The sequence below is a fragment of the Rhamphochromis longiceps genome, linkage group LG18, assembly GCF_057381845.1.
Source record: "Rhamphochromis longiceps isolate RC_006_pf linkage group LG18, R_longiceps_female_GT1.1, whole genome shotgun sequence".
Classification (NCBI taxonomy): domain Eukaryota; kingdom Metazoa; phylum Chordata; class Actinopteri; order Cichliformes; family Cichlidae; genus Rhamphochromis; species Rhamphochromis longiceps.
In genome coordinates, this window is record NC_140574.1 from 24,140,738 (window position 1) to 24,159,622 (window position 18,885).

Below are 18,885 nucleotides of genomic sequence, written 5' to 3' on the forward strand. Positions count from 1 at the left end.
GAGGGTCTAAAGTACATTCGCCAGCCATATGAGTCATTTCATGCGGGTAAAAAAAAAGAAAAAATAATATTATAATTGCAAAGTAGCTGCACGCATTTTTGTTGAACAAATACATTCGGCTTTGGAGACCTCAGAAAAATACCCTACATAGAGTTTGTTTTCCAGCAGCCACTGATGGACATGTAAGGGCATTAACATTTCCACAAGTTACTTTCAATCACAGTGCACACTGGTTTCCTCCATTTACTTTCAACGTTTCCTTCCCTTTTCTCGTTTATGCTCAGTTTAACCAGGAACACCATGAGACATAATGCCTCATCTTAAGTCTGGTTTATATGAAAGTTAACCGTGATCTCTGAGCCTTTAATCAGGTCTAATCAGAGTGTGATGAATAAATAACGCTGTAATCTGAATTTGAACTTTAACCAACACAACGAGATAGCAAGCCTGCTCTGCTTCCACTTTTCTATTCATTTTCATCTATTAAAAACCTTCTTTTGACTGAGTTGGAGGAACATTTTCAGCAGAGCCTGCTGCGCTCTTCTCCCTTTCCTTGGCCTTCGCCTCTCACACCTTCCCCGCCCAGTCTCTGCTCACTTCTGGCGACCCTGAGCTTTTTTATGCTATGACATCAAACCACAATGCATTGCACTGTTTGGAGTTTACCTAATGTCTCCATGGCGATAAAGGCCGGCTCTGCCCCTTATTCAAATTGAACCGGAAACCAACGTCATTTTGGGCCAATCTCCGCGCTCTGGAGTGACATAATGGAATTTTTAGGGCTAGAAAGCGAGCAAGGTCTGGCGCTGCGCATAGCAGTCGTGCCATCGGGAAAAGACCATATCATATAGAGGCACATCAGAGCCCCAACAGGCACAACAGCTTAGTTGAAGTGGTCGACCGAGTGATAAGACGAGAAAGGAGATAAGGAGACCGGAATACACCAAGTAAGAGTCAGCTGATTTCCTCATGTTTGGATGTGACTGTTGAACAAACGTTAATGCCTAACGCTCAACACTCCCTCTCATGAGGGTGTAGAATGGAAACAAGCCTCTACACAGGCACCGTGGTGAATACTTCGAGGGTCTCCGGTATCTATTCCCAGAACACGATGATGAAGAAGGACATTAATCTGAACCTAGACAATCAGAACTCCGAACTCAAATCTAACCCGCTCCGGGACGCAGACGGACTTCTCAACTCCTCAGACTTAGGACTCCTGAAACTAACCTCTCCGGACCTAGAGCGACTTATTATCCAGTCCAACGGTCTAGTCACCACCACCAACCCGACCTCCCAGTTCCTTTACCCAAAGTCAGCCAGTGACGAGCAGGAATTCGCGGAAGGTTTCGTAAAGGCACTGGAGGATCTTCACAAGCAGAACCAGCTGAGCGAGACGGGGTGCGTCTCTGTGGACAGGCTGGAGCTCCTCGGATCATCCAGCGCAGCAGGCTCTGCCAGCCTTCAGGCATCAGACCTCCCTGTGTACACTACGCTGAACGGCTACGCGGCCAGTCCGCTCGGAGCCACCACCATTAACTATTCCACGGACACCATTCCCTTCCCGCCGCCGCCGTCTCATTTGGCTACCGCGCAGCAACAGGCGGCCGCTGCGGCCGCTCTGTCACGACTCCAGTCTGTCGGCGCTTTGAAGGACGAACCTCAGACCGTGCCGGACATGCAGAGCTTCGGGGAGAGTCCTCCTCTGTCCCCCATCGACATGGACAACCAAGAGCGCATCAAGGCGGAGAGAAAGAAGCTGCGCAACAGGATAGCCGCCTCCAAATGTCGCAAGAGAAAGCTGGAGAGGATCTCTCGGCTGGAGGACAAGGTCAAGACCCTGAAAACGCAGAACACCGAGCTGGCATCCACAGCCAGCGTGCTCAGGGAGCAAGTGGCCCAGCTGAAGCAGAAGGTGATGAACCATGTTAGCAGCGGGTGCCAGCTTTTACCAAACCAGGTCCAGGCTTATTAATTCCAATAATGGTGCTCTTTAGTTGATGTTTATTACTGCTACAAATGTGGCCCGAGGATACAGGCCTGCATTATAAAGAACATTTGTGCCCCGTGTAACAGAAAATCCCTTTCACGAGACGCTTAACGCGAAGCCAGTGTGGATGCATCCTCACGGCTATGGTTGGGAAGCATAAACAGAGACGTTTACACGGAAGTGAACAGGCCTCGATAAGAGCTGCAGGTCAACTGGAAAACGAAAGCTGGTGGGGACTACAGCTTGCAGTGTTTTGCAGCAAACAGACTCACTTTGATGTCCTTATTCTGGGAAAGCCATGTAGCAAAGTGCAATTCACTGAACTGGTGTGGCACTTATTTGTGTGTAAGCTGGACAATCTCAACGTGGGCGCAACCAAAACACCGGGGTGTCACCAAGTGCTGTCATCCACTGTGTAATATAATGCCTTACTTGTTTACAAGCACTTAAAAATGACAAATATCTATATTTTATTTACTGAAACATTTCTTATTTTACATATGGTCTTATTTCATTGTTTTGGTTTTTTTTGGAAAAATGAACACTGCATGTCTTGTCGCTTCTGTGTACAGTAACCTTTGTACTTTCCTTTATGATGGCTACTCTTGTACTTCTACTTGCCAAACTTCCATGAATGTATGTGTATGTGCTGAGAAACTCCATGTATCATGTGTAATGAACGAGTCTACAAGACATTATTAAATTCACTACATTACTACAGCTCAAACGTTTTGTTTCTTAATAAGAAGACAGCCTGCTGATAACAGTTTAAAGGACTTACACGACATCTTTTCTACATATCTCTTTTTGCACAGTTGACACTGTGGGTGTTGTATTAAGTGCTGTAGAGAAGCTGAATCAAACCATAGATGGTCAAACAACTCAAAGGGCAGAAATGAACACATCATTGTAGTATTGTGCCCTCTGCTGGGCACAGTACAACTTACTCTAAACCATTTCTGAGCCATCACATGTGCACTTCTTGTAAATCACCCACACTTTGGGAGAGGTTGTTGAATCCACACAGAACTCCAGCTTTGAGAAGTTGTTTATTGATTCCTTATTTTTAGTAAACCTGGCATTACACAGTTACAGCACAATTCACATTCCTAATGCCTGACGGGCAGAAAGTTCCTATTTACACAGGTTATATGTAACAGGGTGAGGAAAGAGGAGGAGGAGCTGGACGGGAGGATGTGTTTTCCTAAGTTATTAGCAAGTTTACAGCTGCAGTAAGATACACTAACCAAAATTAAAAAAAAAAAAAAAAAAAGGACAAATGTGGTAAGAATCACTTTTTAATCAAGTGTTCAGCATATTCACTTTATTCCCAAAACACTTTTGATGTTTGGAGCTGCTGCACAGAGTAGAAAAACTACCAGACAGGTTTGATAGCACAAGTCCAACAAGCAATGTTTTTGGCTTTAAACACATCAGCAAGACCCTCTTTATAGAAACTGTACATTCAAACGCCCGAGTACAGTGCTCAAAAACTTTCAGCGAGGCTTCACTGTGCTGACGATGGTCAAAAAAACAAAACAAAAACAAAACTTCTATGCTCAGCCTAGCCTTAAAAGTTACATAACTGATATCAAAAGACAAACAAACTTCCCACCAAAGTCATGTGGACATGAGCAGAGGTTTTACACTGGAATGTTTAACTTTCCTCTCGAGGAATCATCTTAAGCTTTGTACACTGTGCACTGTAAACACACATCTAAAAGCTGGGACAGTTTAGCGATTGAATACTACTGAACATCTCTTAAAAAGTTGAGTGCAGAACACAACGCGTAATCTAGGAAGAATACTACAAATAAATTAAGTTATAAATAATACAAAATAAATAATTCATGTGATGAAGCTATGTCTTCGCATGCCTCAGCATATGTCTGAATGCACGACTTACAGGTTTGCACTAAATACACAAGCAAACAAATCCCTTAACCTGAGCCTCACAGAAAGAAAGGGAGAAATAAGAGTCACAATTTAACATGCTCAAAAACATCATATTCTGTCAAAAATAAATACGTAAAGACATAAATATCATCTACAAAGACATAAGAGGCTTCCTGGATATGGCAGGACTGTGCTGCACCAGTGCTCACACTGAATCACATGCCTTTCTAGTGAGTGCACGCTGCACATTGTACGCATTGAATGAAAGTAATACAATGTGCAGGGGGCTGTGGGCTTAACATCTGAAACCTTTAGCCCCACCGGGTACCTCCAAGTATCTTAACTGCATGATAGGTGGGATTTCAAATCAGACAACAGCTCATACAGATAACCATCCAGTCAACCAGAATCCATTAAGAACATCAACGACATGCACCTCTTACTACAGCACAGGAATGAATCCAATATCCAAAATCATTCTCACTTTAATATATTATATATGCATTTCACCTTTAGAACATTTATACACTCTTCAGTTAGCGAAATAGATCCTGTATCCTTTTATTTTGTCCTGTGTTAAAAAGCAGCAGTAACAAAAAAGGTTAAAAAGAGGCTCTGTTGCTTTTTTTTTTTTTTAACGCCGCATTAACATACTCTCCGAGTCTGCTAATAAACATTTGTTTAAAATTTCTGAGACAGGCCTCAAAGTAATTATATATCTACACTCATAGAATAAAGAAATGCACTTCTATTACTACCACTTATTTTCAAAGTTAACATATTTCATAACAAAACTAAAACTGACACACTGTATGCCTATGAAAAGTTTGCACTCAGGTGTTTCCAGTGTTGTAATGGTGAAGTGATAAAGACTTGGTAGGAGAACAATAGGCTCCTGATTCTCTGTCATGGTGCTGAGTACAAGCCAGCCGAGAGTTATTACAGAACAGTAAGAAGTTGACACATGTGCACACTAGCTTAAGTCATGGGCTTCTTTTTTAAAGTTGTACAACCACGGTTCCTATGGTGGCATGCGCATCTTCTACATTAGTCAGCTATACCTGACCATATGATCAAATTCAGAAATGCCTATACCTGCATCTTTTAAGGTGGAATGCACAGGTTCTCTTAAGTGATGTACGAATTTCAACCTGATTAAGCGTCCTGTTAATCTTGGATGCAAAATGTTATCAAAGTAAATGAGTCATACCTTTTCTGTTGACTTTTGTTTTGTTATGAACTACACTGGGGATAAATAAAGTCTTTCTGATTCTGATCTGATTTAGTATAAAATCTCCCTAAACAACAGGATCAGTGCATTTTTAGACTCCATGAGCATAGATGTCTTGATTGGTTGAGTGATATGCACAACTTGCTATTTTTCCACTAATTCCCTAAATTAAAGAGAGAAACGAGCTCTCAAACAACCCTGTAAGGACACCAAACTAAAACACAACTATGACAAGATGATTTCACATGCTCAAAACCACACCTGACCAATTCAAAAACAAAAAAACCATCAACCAACACAGCAACAAACATATTTTCAGTGGAAATAAATGTCGAGGAATTGCCAAATGATTGGTATCTATTTAGGTCTGAGGCATTGGTGCTGAATGGGAGTGGAGGCTGGAGGAGAATACTGCTCCTTCACAACCTTTTAGAGTTCAACCCAATCACAGACACATTAAAAATAAGGAATGATGTAGCCTTAGCCTGACTGGCCTTTTGCAGTTCTGTTATAGTGCATGTGCAGCTATTGAAGACTTTTTACGATGGTAACCATGTTAAATGTTCTTTACCCCTCTGACCAAATATGCATAATCTCATAATTTCTGTACTACTGACAACAAAAACTTTAAGAACACCACATCTTTGGGGGGAACTGGCTGATGTGGACAGTAGTTGTGGTGTAGTGAGAGGGGTGGAGAACTGAAGAGCCATCTTGTGTCTGTCTCTATGTATGGCAGTTTCTGTGTGTGGTATGAAAACAAACAAAAAGAAAGCAAAACTCAAAAATAAAACCTAACAAGGTGTGTGGATCTCATGACAGCAGACGTGTGTGTAGCTGTGTTCAACAAGCACAATCCTGATGGGACCTCTGAGGCTGCTCGCTGAGCTGTGGCCCCTGTTTAGCTCCGGTGATGGTGGGGTCGTTGTTATCCAGACTCTCTGCCATCCTCTCACAGATGATGTCCACGAGCCGCTCGAATGTCTGCTTCACGTTAATGTTGTCTTTAGCGCTTGCTTCAAAGAACTCAAAACCTGGCAGAAGGGGTGACAGAGACAGATGCGCCGTGGTTACACTTATTGTTTCAATGTGCAGCTTATCCTCTTAACCCAGTGATCTCATCGTGGCAAGACATATCAAGACTAGTCAGGCAGGCAGCTCAAGTCTGATGACATTTTCCTTTATATCAGAGGACTGAAGAGATTTTAAAACCTGTCTCCCTTTGACTGGTGGTCTGAGATCGAACCAAATAGTCTAAGAGTATAAAACACATCCTTCTCAAAGCTGCAGCTACTTAGCTTCTTTGTGCATTTCCATGTTTGTAATTTCTTAAGTTCTGATGATCTGATCTCTGTTAAACTTCAGATATCTTGTGTAATGCTCATGTTAGCAGTTCACTTTTGCTTAATTGCCTTTAATTTAGAGTTACAGTACTGTGCACAAGTCTTCAGCCACCCCTCATTTCTTTATGTTTTGCAAGGATAGTGGGAAACGTGCAAAAATACATAGAAAAAAGTATATAAAAAGGCAAAAAACAGTTCTCCAGGCTTCTTGAAGGACATTCAGAGCTTGTCTTTGGATGTTGGCTGTTTTTGTTCTGTTATCTGTCAAGATGATCCCACAATGCTTCAGTATTTTTGAGGTCTGGGCTCTGGGGAGGTCAATTAATGACCAACAGTGTACTTGTTCTTGTGTATTTTGGCACACCATGGCATTTTATAACATGTTTTCCTTCCTTAAGAATGGCTTCTTGACAGCTGCCCTTCCATTGAGACCATTTCTGATGAGGCTTTAATAAAAGGCAGCTCAATCAACTGGAAGGTCAGATGCATCTCTTAAGTCCTGTGTTAGGTCTGTGTTGATTTTCCTATTTTTTAAATTCAAATTCAAATTTCAAATTCAAATTTAAATTTTATTTGTCACGTACACAGTCATACACAGTACGATATGTAGTGAAATGCTTGGACAACTGCTCGTGACCTAAAGAAAACAAAAAAGGAAAAGGCTATGAATAAGATAGGAAATAAATATGAAAAATTAAAAAGGGTAAATTTAACTAGGAAGGAATAGAATATAAATTAAGGTTAAAAATGAAATAACTGTACAACACAAATTAGAATGAAGGGTAAATTTAACTGGGAAAGAATAAGATAAAATATATAAATTAAAGTTGAAAATAAAATAACTGTACAACAAAATACACAATATAGAACTATATAAGAATGTATGAAGAAATATAAATAAATATATACACAAAAACAGCAGCTGTACAAGTATTAACCGGAAATGAAGAATATAGTGACCAGTGTTGTGCAATCCACATTATGTCTTGTGCAGTGCAAATATGCTTAAAGTGATTTAAGTGATGAAGTGAAAACAATGTCCAGAATGTCCAGTGTGTGTGTAAGAACTATATGTGTGGGTCAGTACTGTGTGGTGGTGTGATTGAGAGACCGTATCGCCTGCGGGAAGAAGCTCCTCCTCAGTCTCTCTGTGTTGGTCTTCAGGGAGCAGAATCGCTTTCCTGACCTCAGCAGAGAGAACAGTCTGTTGTTGGGATGGCTGAGGTCCTTCACGATCTTCCTGGCCTTGGTCCAGCACCGCCTGCTGTAGATTGAGTGCAGGTCAGGGAGCTCGGAGCGGATGGTGCGCTCAGCTGACCGCACAACCCTCTGTAGAGCTCGTCTGTCCTGCATGGTGCTGTTCCCGAACCAGGTTAAGATGTTTCCCGTCAGGATGCTCTCTATGGTGCAGGAGTAAAAGTTCCTGAGCACCTTGGAGGGCAGTTGGAAGTCTCTCAAGGTGCTCAGGAGGTGGTAGAGACGCTGTCGGGCCTTTTTCACCACGGTGTTGATGTGACAGGACCATGACAGGTCCTGCGTGATGTGAACTCCGAGGTATTTGAAGCTGTCCACTCTCTCCACTGGGCACTCGTTGATGACGGGGGTCTGGTAGTTCCTCTCCTGCTTAGTGCTGAAGTCCACTATCAGCTCCTTTGTCTTACTGACGTTTAGAAGGAGGTTGTTCCTCTGGCACCAGTTCTCCAGATTCCTAATCTCCTTCAGGTAGGCCGTCTCGTTGTTATCAGAGATCAGGCCCACCACGACGGTGTCGTCAACAAACTTGATGATGGTGGTGGAGCTGGTAGTGGCCACACAGTCATATGTGTACAAAGAGTACAGCAGGGGGCTCAGAACACACCCCTGGGGGGCTCCAGTGCTGAGAGTTGTGGAGGCTGAGACATGTCCGCCCATCCTTACTGCCTATGGTCTGCCAGTTAGGAAGTTGGAGATCCACAGACACATAGATGAGCTGAGTCCCAGATGCTCCAGCTTGGTGGTGAGTGTGGAGGGAATTATGGTATTAAATGCAGAGCTGTAGTCTATGAAGAGCATTTTAACATAATTCCCCCTTCTAGTGTCCAAGTGAGTGAGTGATGTGTGGAGGAGATGAGAGATGGCATCGTCTGTGGAACGATTTGGACGGTAAGCGAACTGTAGTGGGTCCAGTGTGTCTGGTAGTGAAGAAATGATGAAGTCTCTGACCAGGCGTTCAAAGCACTTCATCACTACTGAGGTGAGGGCTACAGGGCGATAGTCATTGAGAGAAGCAGGGTGGGGTTTCTTCGGGACAGGAACAATGATGGACTCTTTGAAGCATGTGGGGATCACCGACTGAGATAAAGAGATGTTGAATATCTCAGTGAACACAGGAGCTAGCTGATATGCGCAGTCTCTTAGGATACGACCTGGGATGCCGTCTGGTCCTGCTGCTTTCCTGGTGTTCACTCTTGTGGAGCAGGGAAATTATTTTACTGCTATTGCTAAATAATTGTCATCATTACCATTGCATTAATAATACAATCTGGAGTTTATATTGCATTCAGGGGTTGAACAGTGTGTCTTTCAGAAAGGCTAAAAGTAACAGGACAGGAAACAGGCTTGGAGAGTTTTGCAGAAGTGGAAGTTATTTTGAGCAGCAGGCTAAGACGAGGCTTTAACAATGTAACAGATAGCTTTAAGAAGGCCTTAAGCAGTTATGACTATTTTATACACAATGCATATCTGTGCTTATTAAAGAGTTGGAGCTCGGTCAATTAATTGGGGGTCGGAAGCTTTGTTCGGCGCGATGTTCGGACAATCTATTGTGCAAGTGACTTGGAGCCATAGAAGGAATTGCAATACATGCTTACAAAACACTTATATATCAGATCATTTTATATTAAGCTTTTAAGTAGAGGTTCTTGGTTAAAACATTTATTTAGTAGAAGACATACACATAGTCTCAGTGAGCCTCTGGTCTGGTAAAAGGTCAGAAGTGCAACAGGTGAATTGAGAAAGAGCATTTGAGGACGAGACACAGACAGTAGGTGAAGAGGTGACACAAAGAGCATGTGAGGTCAACACATACACACACATTAGTTATGTCTGGTTGTAACTGCAAAAGTGTCTCGGCAAGAAAGAGGAACAATTCACTTTAAGATAAGAACGGAAAATACCAGCCATGAAAATAGAAGATGATCTTCTGGGTTAAAAGTCTGATCTATGTATAAAATGTATCTGTGACGCATGAAGGGGCGTCAGTAAATCAAACCCTGATGCTATAAAATATCTGTTCATGCTTTGATTGAGTCGAGGACTACTGGCTGTCTGCGTACAGAGTGTCTTCCCACACGTGTGTTCATTAAAATCATCGTTTGACCAAGAGCTTCTGGACCATGGGTGGTGTGTACTCTCCTTCCTCAATTGTGAACCTTAACATTTGGGGGCTCGTCCGGTGGTTGAGGAGGTTTAGATGGAGAAATTTGGTGGTCTCTGAGGTGGTCTGACGGGCAGACATGAATTCCAGTGGTCGAAGTGAGTGGGCATAAGCCGGCTTATCCAAAAGGTAAGGCACTACCTGTTGAATTATTTCCAAAGTGTGCCAAATTGGACATGATAAAATTTAAGTCTACTCACTGAAGTTACTGGTGGATGTCTGTTTTGATTTTGATGAAAAATCTCATGAGTTGAAGCAGTTAGAGTTCTGCTAAGAAGAAATGAAAGCAGTAAAGTCTGCTAAAGCAGTTAGAGTTCTGCTAAGAAGAAATGAAAGCAGTAAAGTCTGCTAAAGCAGTTAGAGTCTGCCAGGAAAAGTTTAAATACTGGGTTGAAGTCCCAAAGAAATTGAGTTAGAGTCTCAAGTAGTTTGGTAGGGAATTGGTTATTGTGTTGGTTAGAGTCCAAATTTGGTCATAAGAGTGGACCTGAGCGGTCATTTTGTGAGTTGGAGTCTCCATTGACCACTAGGTTGCACCTGCCTCAGTCATACACTTTGTTGGGTGTTGATTGTTGTTTCAAAGTATTATAAATTATTCTAGAACGGCAGTTCGAGTCTGCTAGGAAGCGCAGAGCCCGGAGGTTACGCTCCCTCCTTGTCGTGGACGCGCGACATTGACCTGTCGGCGAACAGGGTTAGTTCAGTTTGGCTTAACTGTGGGGTACAGGGCATCCTGGAATGAAGCTAGGAGTTAGAGTCTCCTTACCGTTTGGAACGGTACCTGCGCTTTTTTGGACAGGAGAAGTTGGACTTCGGGCGTGTAACTTTAACCTAATACTTCAGCGTAAGCCTTGGCTGGGAAATGCCAAAAATAGAGCTTCAGGCAAAGTTTGGGTTGGTTGACGCTTTTAAATTGTGTTAGGGACTTTAGAGATGAGGCCAGAAACAGTTAAAGTCTTGATACTGGTTAATTGGTCGCAAAAAACTCAGGGAGTTCATCCGCTGGGCGGTTATTTTAAATTTGTCGAAATTGTGTAGGCGCTAAAGCTGACAGATCTGACAGTGGTTGTAAATATAAGACGTCGTTGTAATATAGAATAAGAACATTTGGTGTGAGAGATCTCTGTGTGTCGAGTCAGTAATGCACTGACTGCCTGCTGCTATTTTTAGACGGTGTGTGTGAGTGAAAATGCAAATGAGTAAGCAGTGAACTGTTTAAACCACAGTTGGTTTTACAAATACTGCTGCAAACATTGTTGAGTGTGTGTTTAAAATGCCATTTATGTTTATTAGAGGACTATAAATAAAGTTTTGAGTTGCCGTAGTGGATGTATAGTAATTGACTGAGTTTGGATGCAGATATATAAATATATTGAGTGCACTGTATATATTTAAGACTAACACATTACTTGCAGTAGTAACTTTTCTCCAGCATTAGTTGCTGGTGTGGTTTATTTTTTCAATTTCTTGTGTGTGCGGTGAGAATTAATGGAGGTTTCAATTTTTCGTTTGTTTGTTTTTGACTTGCTCTTTTTGATTATGACAAGCATGTCTAAAATACTCTTAGGGAAGTGTGTTTTGAGTTATATTCCTCAACTCTGGTCACAGTTTAAGTGTGAATGCGGTGACTAGAAGGTTTTAAATGATGAATAAAGGTGTGAGAGGTATTTCTTTGGTGATGTAAAGTAGGATGTTTTAAAGTTTGAAAGTGTTTTTAATTTAAGAGATGCATGAGTGATGTTATAAGAGTTTAGTTTATTTAAAAGGTGGTGTGTGAACAGAGGAAGTCTGAGAGAGAAGTGTGTGCGTAGGCAAAATGCAGAGTGTGTGCGTGAAATAAGGGAGTATTGTTTTTACATCAAGGTTTAGTAGAACTAAAGTAGAACGTCACAAACAAACAAAAGAAGGTAAAATGAAGAGAGAAAATAACTGACAATTACATTAATGAATAGAAAACACACATTCACAAAGTGCCATATGTGAAATTATTCTAGGAAGGAGTCAGAAGTGAGATAGTTTAATATAAGATGCAATGAAGGAAGCAGCTTACACTCCTTTAATTTCCAGAGCCAGTGTGTTCCCTCCCCTGCCCACTTGGGCCCCGTATCAGGCGAGTATGGAAGGCTGGATAGCCCATGACGGGTAAGATCCCACCTCGAAACCCTGGGACAACCTAAGGCAGGCACAGTCACGATTACTCGGCTTCAGTAAGAAGACGGGACCTGACGGGTAAGGCCGCTGGGCTGAGGCAGAGGGGGTAAGTGGCAAGTGGAGCCCTACCTTCTGGCTGAGGACAAGGAATGCTGCTATTTAAGGTAGGAAATCAGAATTTGGGTTAGTAAATTTGGGGAGGAGAAAATTGACTGTTTAAAGGCAAAATTATGAAGGAGTCTGACACACTGCAAAAGCAACATATGCAAATTCACACACACAAACAGAAAATGCATTAACCTTATAAAGACAAGACAAGCTCATGGAGTTTAATGCATAGACACTGATTAAACCTGGCTAAGAACACAAACATATGCAATGAAGAACAGCTTGCTATTTTGTATGAATGATACAATGGTGTGAATGTTTAATAAAATACATTTGAGTTTGTAATTGAGGAATAGAAGAAGCCATATGACAAAGGGAGTGACTTATGAAAACAAAAAGTGATTAAAGTAGTTTTAAAAGAGTGACTTAGGAGTGCTCTCGTACTGAGTGATCAACACTAGTGATCACTGTTGGAAGAAATAAAATGATTTAATGAGTTGGTGATGTTTAAACATATGTTTCTGTTGTTACAGCAACTCATTGAGAGATGACTCAGTATGCAAATTAGTTGGAGTGAGTGGTGACGAAGGAACTTCCTGTGTGTGTGTGTGACTGAGGAAGTGACTTTCAGAAGAGGAAGCATGGCAGACAAGAGAAGTGCAGATTTGGGTAGGAAATTTATAGTTTAGTGATATGTTGTTGTAAGGGGGGTTATGTTTTATGCTGAATTGAAGTATGTTACAGAGCATAAGGGGGTGATTTTTGTGTGCAAATTGTGTGGTTTTAATGAGACTTTCGGTGTATTGAGGAGGTGAAATTATGTGGTGGCAAGACTTGTGTGTTTAAGGTTGTTGAGGTTGTTGTGGTGATGGGTTGATTCTGTCAGTTAGGTTTGGGTTGTTGTTTTTGTTTTTAATAGAGGGAGTTTTAGGAAAACAATGCAATATTTTATGATGGCCGTGATGAAGGCCACAAGCCCAAACACACATCAAACGATAACATTTCTCTGTAAGAGCTGCTGCAGCTTTAACCTCTTGCAAACATCAGTTTCACACACAAATGAAACGATGCAGTGCAGCAAAGCTGAAGAGGACATTAAACAGATATTAAGCATTAAGTTTGCTCCCATAACGACAGCCTCACAAACAAACAGTCTAATAAAAACTTGGCCATCAGAATAAACTTAAATATTCCTGGAAATGGGAGATACACACCCAGAGTGATACAACACCACACACAGTGTCCAGTTTTCATTCTGACCAAATGACTTACCCAGCTGTTCTGACAGCTGTCGGCCCCTCTCTGCAGCCACCACTCGCTCGTCTTCCATATCACACTTGTTCCCCACCAACAGGACCTGAGCGTTGTCCCACGAGTATGTCTTGATCTGGGTCGACCTGTTTGCAAAAACAGGATGGTTTAATGTTCTGACTCACAGAATCTCACAAGCATTTTTTGACATTAAAGCAATTTAATCAGAAAATATTTTGACACATCCCTTCAGCACAGAGCTGTGTGGATCTGAGAAGAAAACTATCTAACATACGATCTGCTGCGTTTCTTTCTCGTTCAGCAGTGACATACACTTCTTCCATCTGTGTTGCAAACACAGAGTTAGAAAAACCAACGGTTATTTTTAACATCACTGTGCATTTGTTTGCTGATTTCAGTAATGACCTACTGTAGTCTAATGATGTATTAGACTATCTCCATGTAGTGGAACCACAGCTGTACATCTCAAATTTAGATGGAGGATACGCTGAACTCAAAAGGAAAGCTGAGCGAAATTAAGAGAAAATAAGATTGCAGCTTAATGAGTCACCACTCTCACAGACAGACAATCAGCCGTCCCTCACCAGTCTTGCACAGCGTTGAAGGATTCCTCATTGGTAATGTCATACATGAGGATGAAGCCCATGGCACCCCTGTAGTAGGCTGTGGTGATTGTCCTGTAGCGCTCCTGCCCAGCAGTGTCCTACATTCAGAGACATTTTTGAGAATATGCAGGATTATTGTGAGCAGAGGACAAAGAACACTGACGAGGCACCTGCAATGGATTTGTGGCTGTGCAAGAGTCTCCAAACTCCCATGAGCATTACACATTCTTGTGGTGTTTCATGTAATGAGTACTTGGTTCCAGTGTCAGGCTTTATGGCTCGTATTAAGTACCCTTCAAGGGTTTACACAACAAATAAAATGAATCTAGGCACAGAAGAGGCCAGTTCTGGTACTGATTAGCGACACACGATAAGACAGACTCCACTGTCACTAATACGATGGGCAGGAAAAATCTGTATTTTAATAAGCAATAAGGTAAAAGGGAAATTCATGATAACTCTGAATATGATGAAATCTAATTTGTTTGCCAGTTTGAAAAGCTGGAGGAATTCATGTTTAGTGTTAGCTGGCAACGTTCTCAAAATGGATTTATCATTTTGCACGTTTCAAAGTATCAAGCTGCATGTGAGCATGCTAGGATCTGATTGGCTCAGGCAGTGAGTGTGAGCCGCCGCTCAGGTGTCAACGTTCTCTTAATTATAGTGAAACTACACAATGATGAACCAACTATGTGTGAGGCCTTGAGGCGGACTTCAAACAAGTATAACAAGTATGCTTACGGTAAGTGCTGTCTCCATCTGTCCATGAGTATAATTAGTCAGATAAATAGACTTCCTTTAACTTTGAGAAACTGGATTTGCAATCTGCTGTTGTTTTATATAGAATAACAATCATGTAAAAATATGAGTGCAAGTGTGTGCAGCAGTCATATGGACTTAAACCACTAAAAAAAAAATCATAAACATGCACGCACTGCAGGCTGCATTTGGTTCAATTTAATTAGCTCTCCAGCTGTCCAACTCCACTGCAGCATAAGAAAATCTTGATTTCAGTTTGAACATTTAAAAATTATGTAATGTAGTGGAACTTATATTATAGTGCCTACTGCAAGTCTCATTCACACTATCACGCATACATTCACAACTCAATTAAATTCAATTTTATATACATGTGCAGCTCCAAATCATAACAACAACAGAAAAACCCAACAATCAAACTACATCCTATGAGCAAGCGCTTGGTGATAGCGCAAAAGAAAAGCTCCCTTTTACTAGGAAGACCTTGTGGTTCAGCTTCTTGCTCAAGGATACTTCATTACATGGAATGGAGAAGCTGGGGATCAATCAGTGACTGGCAGACACCTTTCACCAGTTACCCTCTCATTTCCCACATTTATCGTTTTAAACCCAAAGATCTGCTTTGGTAACCACTACACCATCTGTACCTACAATCTCACCTCCTGAAGTTTCACAAGGAGCTACAGCGGTATGTCGGATACAGGTTATTACGTCAAAATGGGATTGTAGGAGATAGTAAGAACTTATAAAATTTGCTTTCATTTTCAATCAAACACTGACAGGAGTTAAGTGTGTTCCATAAAGACATACAAGTACTATTTTTGTGCTATTCATTACATTCTCACCCATATCTGAAGCTTTATCCTCTTGTCATTCCTGTAGATGGTCTTGACCTTAAAGTCGATGCCCACAGTGCTGACAAAGGCTGGCGTGAATGAGTCATCTGCATAGCGGAAAAGGAAGGAAGTCTTTCCTACGCTGCTGTTGCCAATGATGAGGATTTTAAACATGTAATCAAAGTTTTGGTCCGTAGACTCCTTCTGCCCGTATGTGGCATTTGCAGACGCCATCTACGCAAGGATAAGCATAAGTAAGTTATAAAGAACAAAAGCTTGAGGAAACAGCGTGCAATGTTACTTTGCATGAAACAGCAGAAACACGTTACAGTATGCACAGTACAACAACTTAAAATACTGCAAACTACATTTGTGCAACCTGAAAAAACGGCAACAAATTTGTTGCAGATGTGTTGTATTTGTTATATTTACTTCCAGCAAATTTGCAGGCCATGTATTCGTGACAGTAACTCCTTAATTAAATAAACAATTCCTCTGCTGGTGGCTGAGAAACTTTATGGTTGGTGCAGTACCCATCAGAACATTTTTCCACCCACTATTCCCTCAGCCAGCAGATCAGAGCTTTACTAACCTGCAAAAAGACAGTTTAATTGTTTTATATACTCCTAGAATTATCTACAAGAGTAGAAAATTGTTTATTAGTACATTTATTTTGCATTATATTTACTGTAAATCTATATCAGAAAACTAATTAGTAACTATATATTTTTTGTAGTGAAATAAATACTGTGTCCACTCTTTAGACCAGGAGTGTCAAACATAATGCCTGGCCCTTTGGATGGCTTTCAAAATTGTGAAGCCGGATATAAATTCAAGACTTTTAACTGTATTTTCACAAGTTTTACAGCTTTTTCTACAAATAAAGAGGTCTCCCAGAGTCATTCATACTACACCAAAGCAATGAAGTTATAGATTTCTGTAGTTTTACAAGTTAACTTCTTATAATTTAAGCTCAAAAAGTCCCACTGGCAGATTTCTTTCATTTACTATAGCAGCATTTCTTTCTCATGCAGAAAAACTGAAGCATACTTCTGAAACGGTGCTTCTTTTTCTTATATTAACATATCTGATTATATTAGCATATCTCTTTCTGTACACTGAGAGAAAGACACATTTCATTGCCCACATAAAAGCGAGCTGTATGTGGCCTCTGATGTAAAATGAGTTTGACATCCATGCTTTAGACTCTCTCCTGCAAGCTGTAGGTACTGTTGCTTGAAAGAGAAAGAGGAGAGTTTCTACCAGCCTTCAGCAAAATTTAGTAGAAATCTGTCAAACTGAAATATGCTGGCACATTAAAGAGCTTTTACTTTATTTTTTTCATTCAGATCACTGCGTAAAAGAAACCCTTAAACTATCTGATTAGATGGTCTGGTGAAAGACTTCTGATGGTATTAAAATGTGAAAATACTGACTGCAAGAAAAACTACAAATTAGTGAGGATTCAGGTGAACTCAGCCGATGGAAACACTGGGCCAATCAACATGGCCAGCAAGCACTTCCATCTAGCTACTGTTCTGTTGAATCCTGTTGAACATGTTGAATTCTATAATTTTCATGCATTTTCCAGTTAGTCTTTAGGTGGTGAAATATTCAGTTTTCTGGCTAAATTTTAACCAGATCAAACAGACAGGAAAAGCATCAGAAGAAAACTACAGACGCACAGAAAAGCCAAATCAATCTATATTACCCACAAACATCCTTTGAAGCCTCTTTTTTTCTAAACCAACATTTGTCTGAGTAAGGAAGTCAACAACTCAAAGGCACAGAGCTCTGAAATGCATGTACCACATAGAGATCAACTCTATTGCAGAAAGTACCTGAGCTCTGAAAATAATATGATGCAACAATTACGGCATCATGAACTCAATAAGATGTGCCTCATTTCATCGCATGCTGACATCTCTTGTGCATCAAGTGAGCCTTACAGCAGACAAATATGTTCTGAAAAGGAAATAGTCTAAAAATATAGCCATAAACTTGTGTAAGTTTCCAGCACTACAAGGATGGTCTGATAGAGGGTATTACTGCAATCTTACACGAGATCATAACTAAAAACAGCCTCATGCATACCCCTGATGGGGCTAGATAATGGCATTACGGTCTGTTGCGTGAGATTTTAAGCTACTGCCTTGGATGTATCAGGACAGGAATGAAAACTGATGCCGTTTCGCTCAGATGCTGCGTCACATCCAGCCAAAAACAGATCAGAGACACGAGCGTTTCTACGTCATATCAACATAGGTTGGATAAGAAATGCACGCCTCCACTCCACACAGATAAGAGGCCGGAAGTACTAAGGCTTAGCAGGCTAAGCGTCAGCTAAACTGACTACCCTTTCCCATCCAGGGAGGGCTGGGACCAGCGCTTGGCTGTACAGCCAATTATGGATGCCCGTATGGTGGGCCAGAATGTGCTTCGTAGGGCATTGTATTTTGGAAACGGCCCAAACAGTAGTGCCCTCTCACATCACGTCGCTAATTTAAATGGCTTGAACCACACCACCAATTAACACCGGATCTTAGCTCCGCTGAGAATAAGCCAGAAATTGACAGGTTGGTTCACTTTAGCTAGAGAAATACATGGTAACACTATAACGCGCTTTCATGCACCTTAGTCACCACGAAAGGTAACAAAGGGGATTAAAATAAATTAACGCATTGCGCATAAAACGGAGGTGTTTCTACAAATAATCTGAATTCGGCTACCTTTAATGCTAACACAACAGCCACCGTTACTAGTATTTATATGTGGCAGCAGGGGCTAGCTAAGCATCCCAGCTATGTCAAATGAAGGTTACTCCTCTTAATTTACGGCTAAACACGCTATCAAAATCTCAGACTATATAACCGATTTATAACCCACATGCTTTCTGCTGCTACTGTCACACTTGACAAGGCCTAGAAATAACAAAAAACGCAGGAATTTACCATGAAATGGGTTTTCTCTTCGGCTTTACTGCAGCGGCTAGCCCTGCTTTGCACCTGCAGTAGCTCTTACGCTTCTTGATTGGCTGCCTCCGGCATAAGCAGTTGCTAAGTGTAAGAATGATTGGCATGAGACTTGACCAATCAGAGAAGAGAAAAGACTTCAACATTGCCAGAGTGACCATACAGCGCTGCGTGCGTTTTCTTTCTTAAATTGGCCAAAAGAGAGGACAGGCTCTAATAAAACAAACTCGGAGAATTTGAGAGTTACATGAGAGTTAACATACATGCATAAACCATCCTGTAGTTTGATAAAGTTAAGTAAAACTCT

The 18,885-nt window shown here is 41.2% G+C and overlaps 2 protein-coding genes across 2 annotated transcripts; one reads left to right on the forward strand and one right to left on the reverse strand.

Annotated features, from left to right (window-relative positions):
- The first annotated feature begins 772 nt into the window (after positions 1 to 772).
- On the forward strand, positions 773 to 2,710 carry LOC146648329 (transcription factor JunD-like). Its single transcript, XM_085389752.1, has one exon. It carries the CDS (start codon positions 1,040 to 1,042, stop codon positions 1,973 to 1,975), a length of 936 nt encoding a protein of 311 aa, XP_085245878.1. The 5' UTR covers positions 773 to 1,039; the 3' UTR covers positions 1,976 to 2,710.
- A 300-nt stretch (positions 2,711 to 3,010) lies between these two features.
- On the reverse strand, positions 3,011 to 18,650 carry rab3aa (RAB3A, member RAS oncogene family, a). The gene is made up of 5 exons (XM_085388462.1): positions 18,558 to 18,650; positions 15,616 to 15,840; positions 13,991 to 14,109; positions 13,407 to 13,531; positions 3,011 to 6,151 (listed from the first exon to the last, which is right to left on the reverse strand). The coding sequence occupies exons 1-5, from the start codon at positions 18,558 to 18,560 to the stop codon at positions 5,961 to 5,963; spliced, it is 663 nt and encodes a 220-aa protein (XP_085244588.1). The 5' UTR covers positions 18,561 to 18,650; the 3' UTR covers positions 3,011 to 5,960.
- Between the last annotated feature and the right edge of the window lie 235 nt (positions 18,651 to 18,885).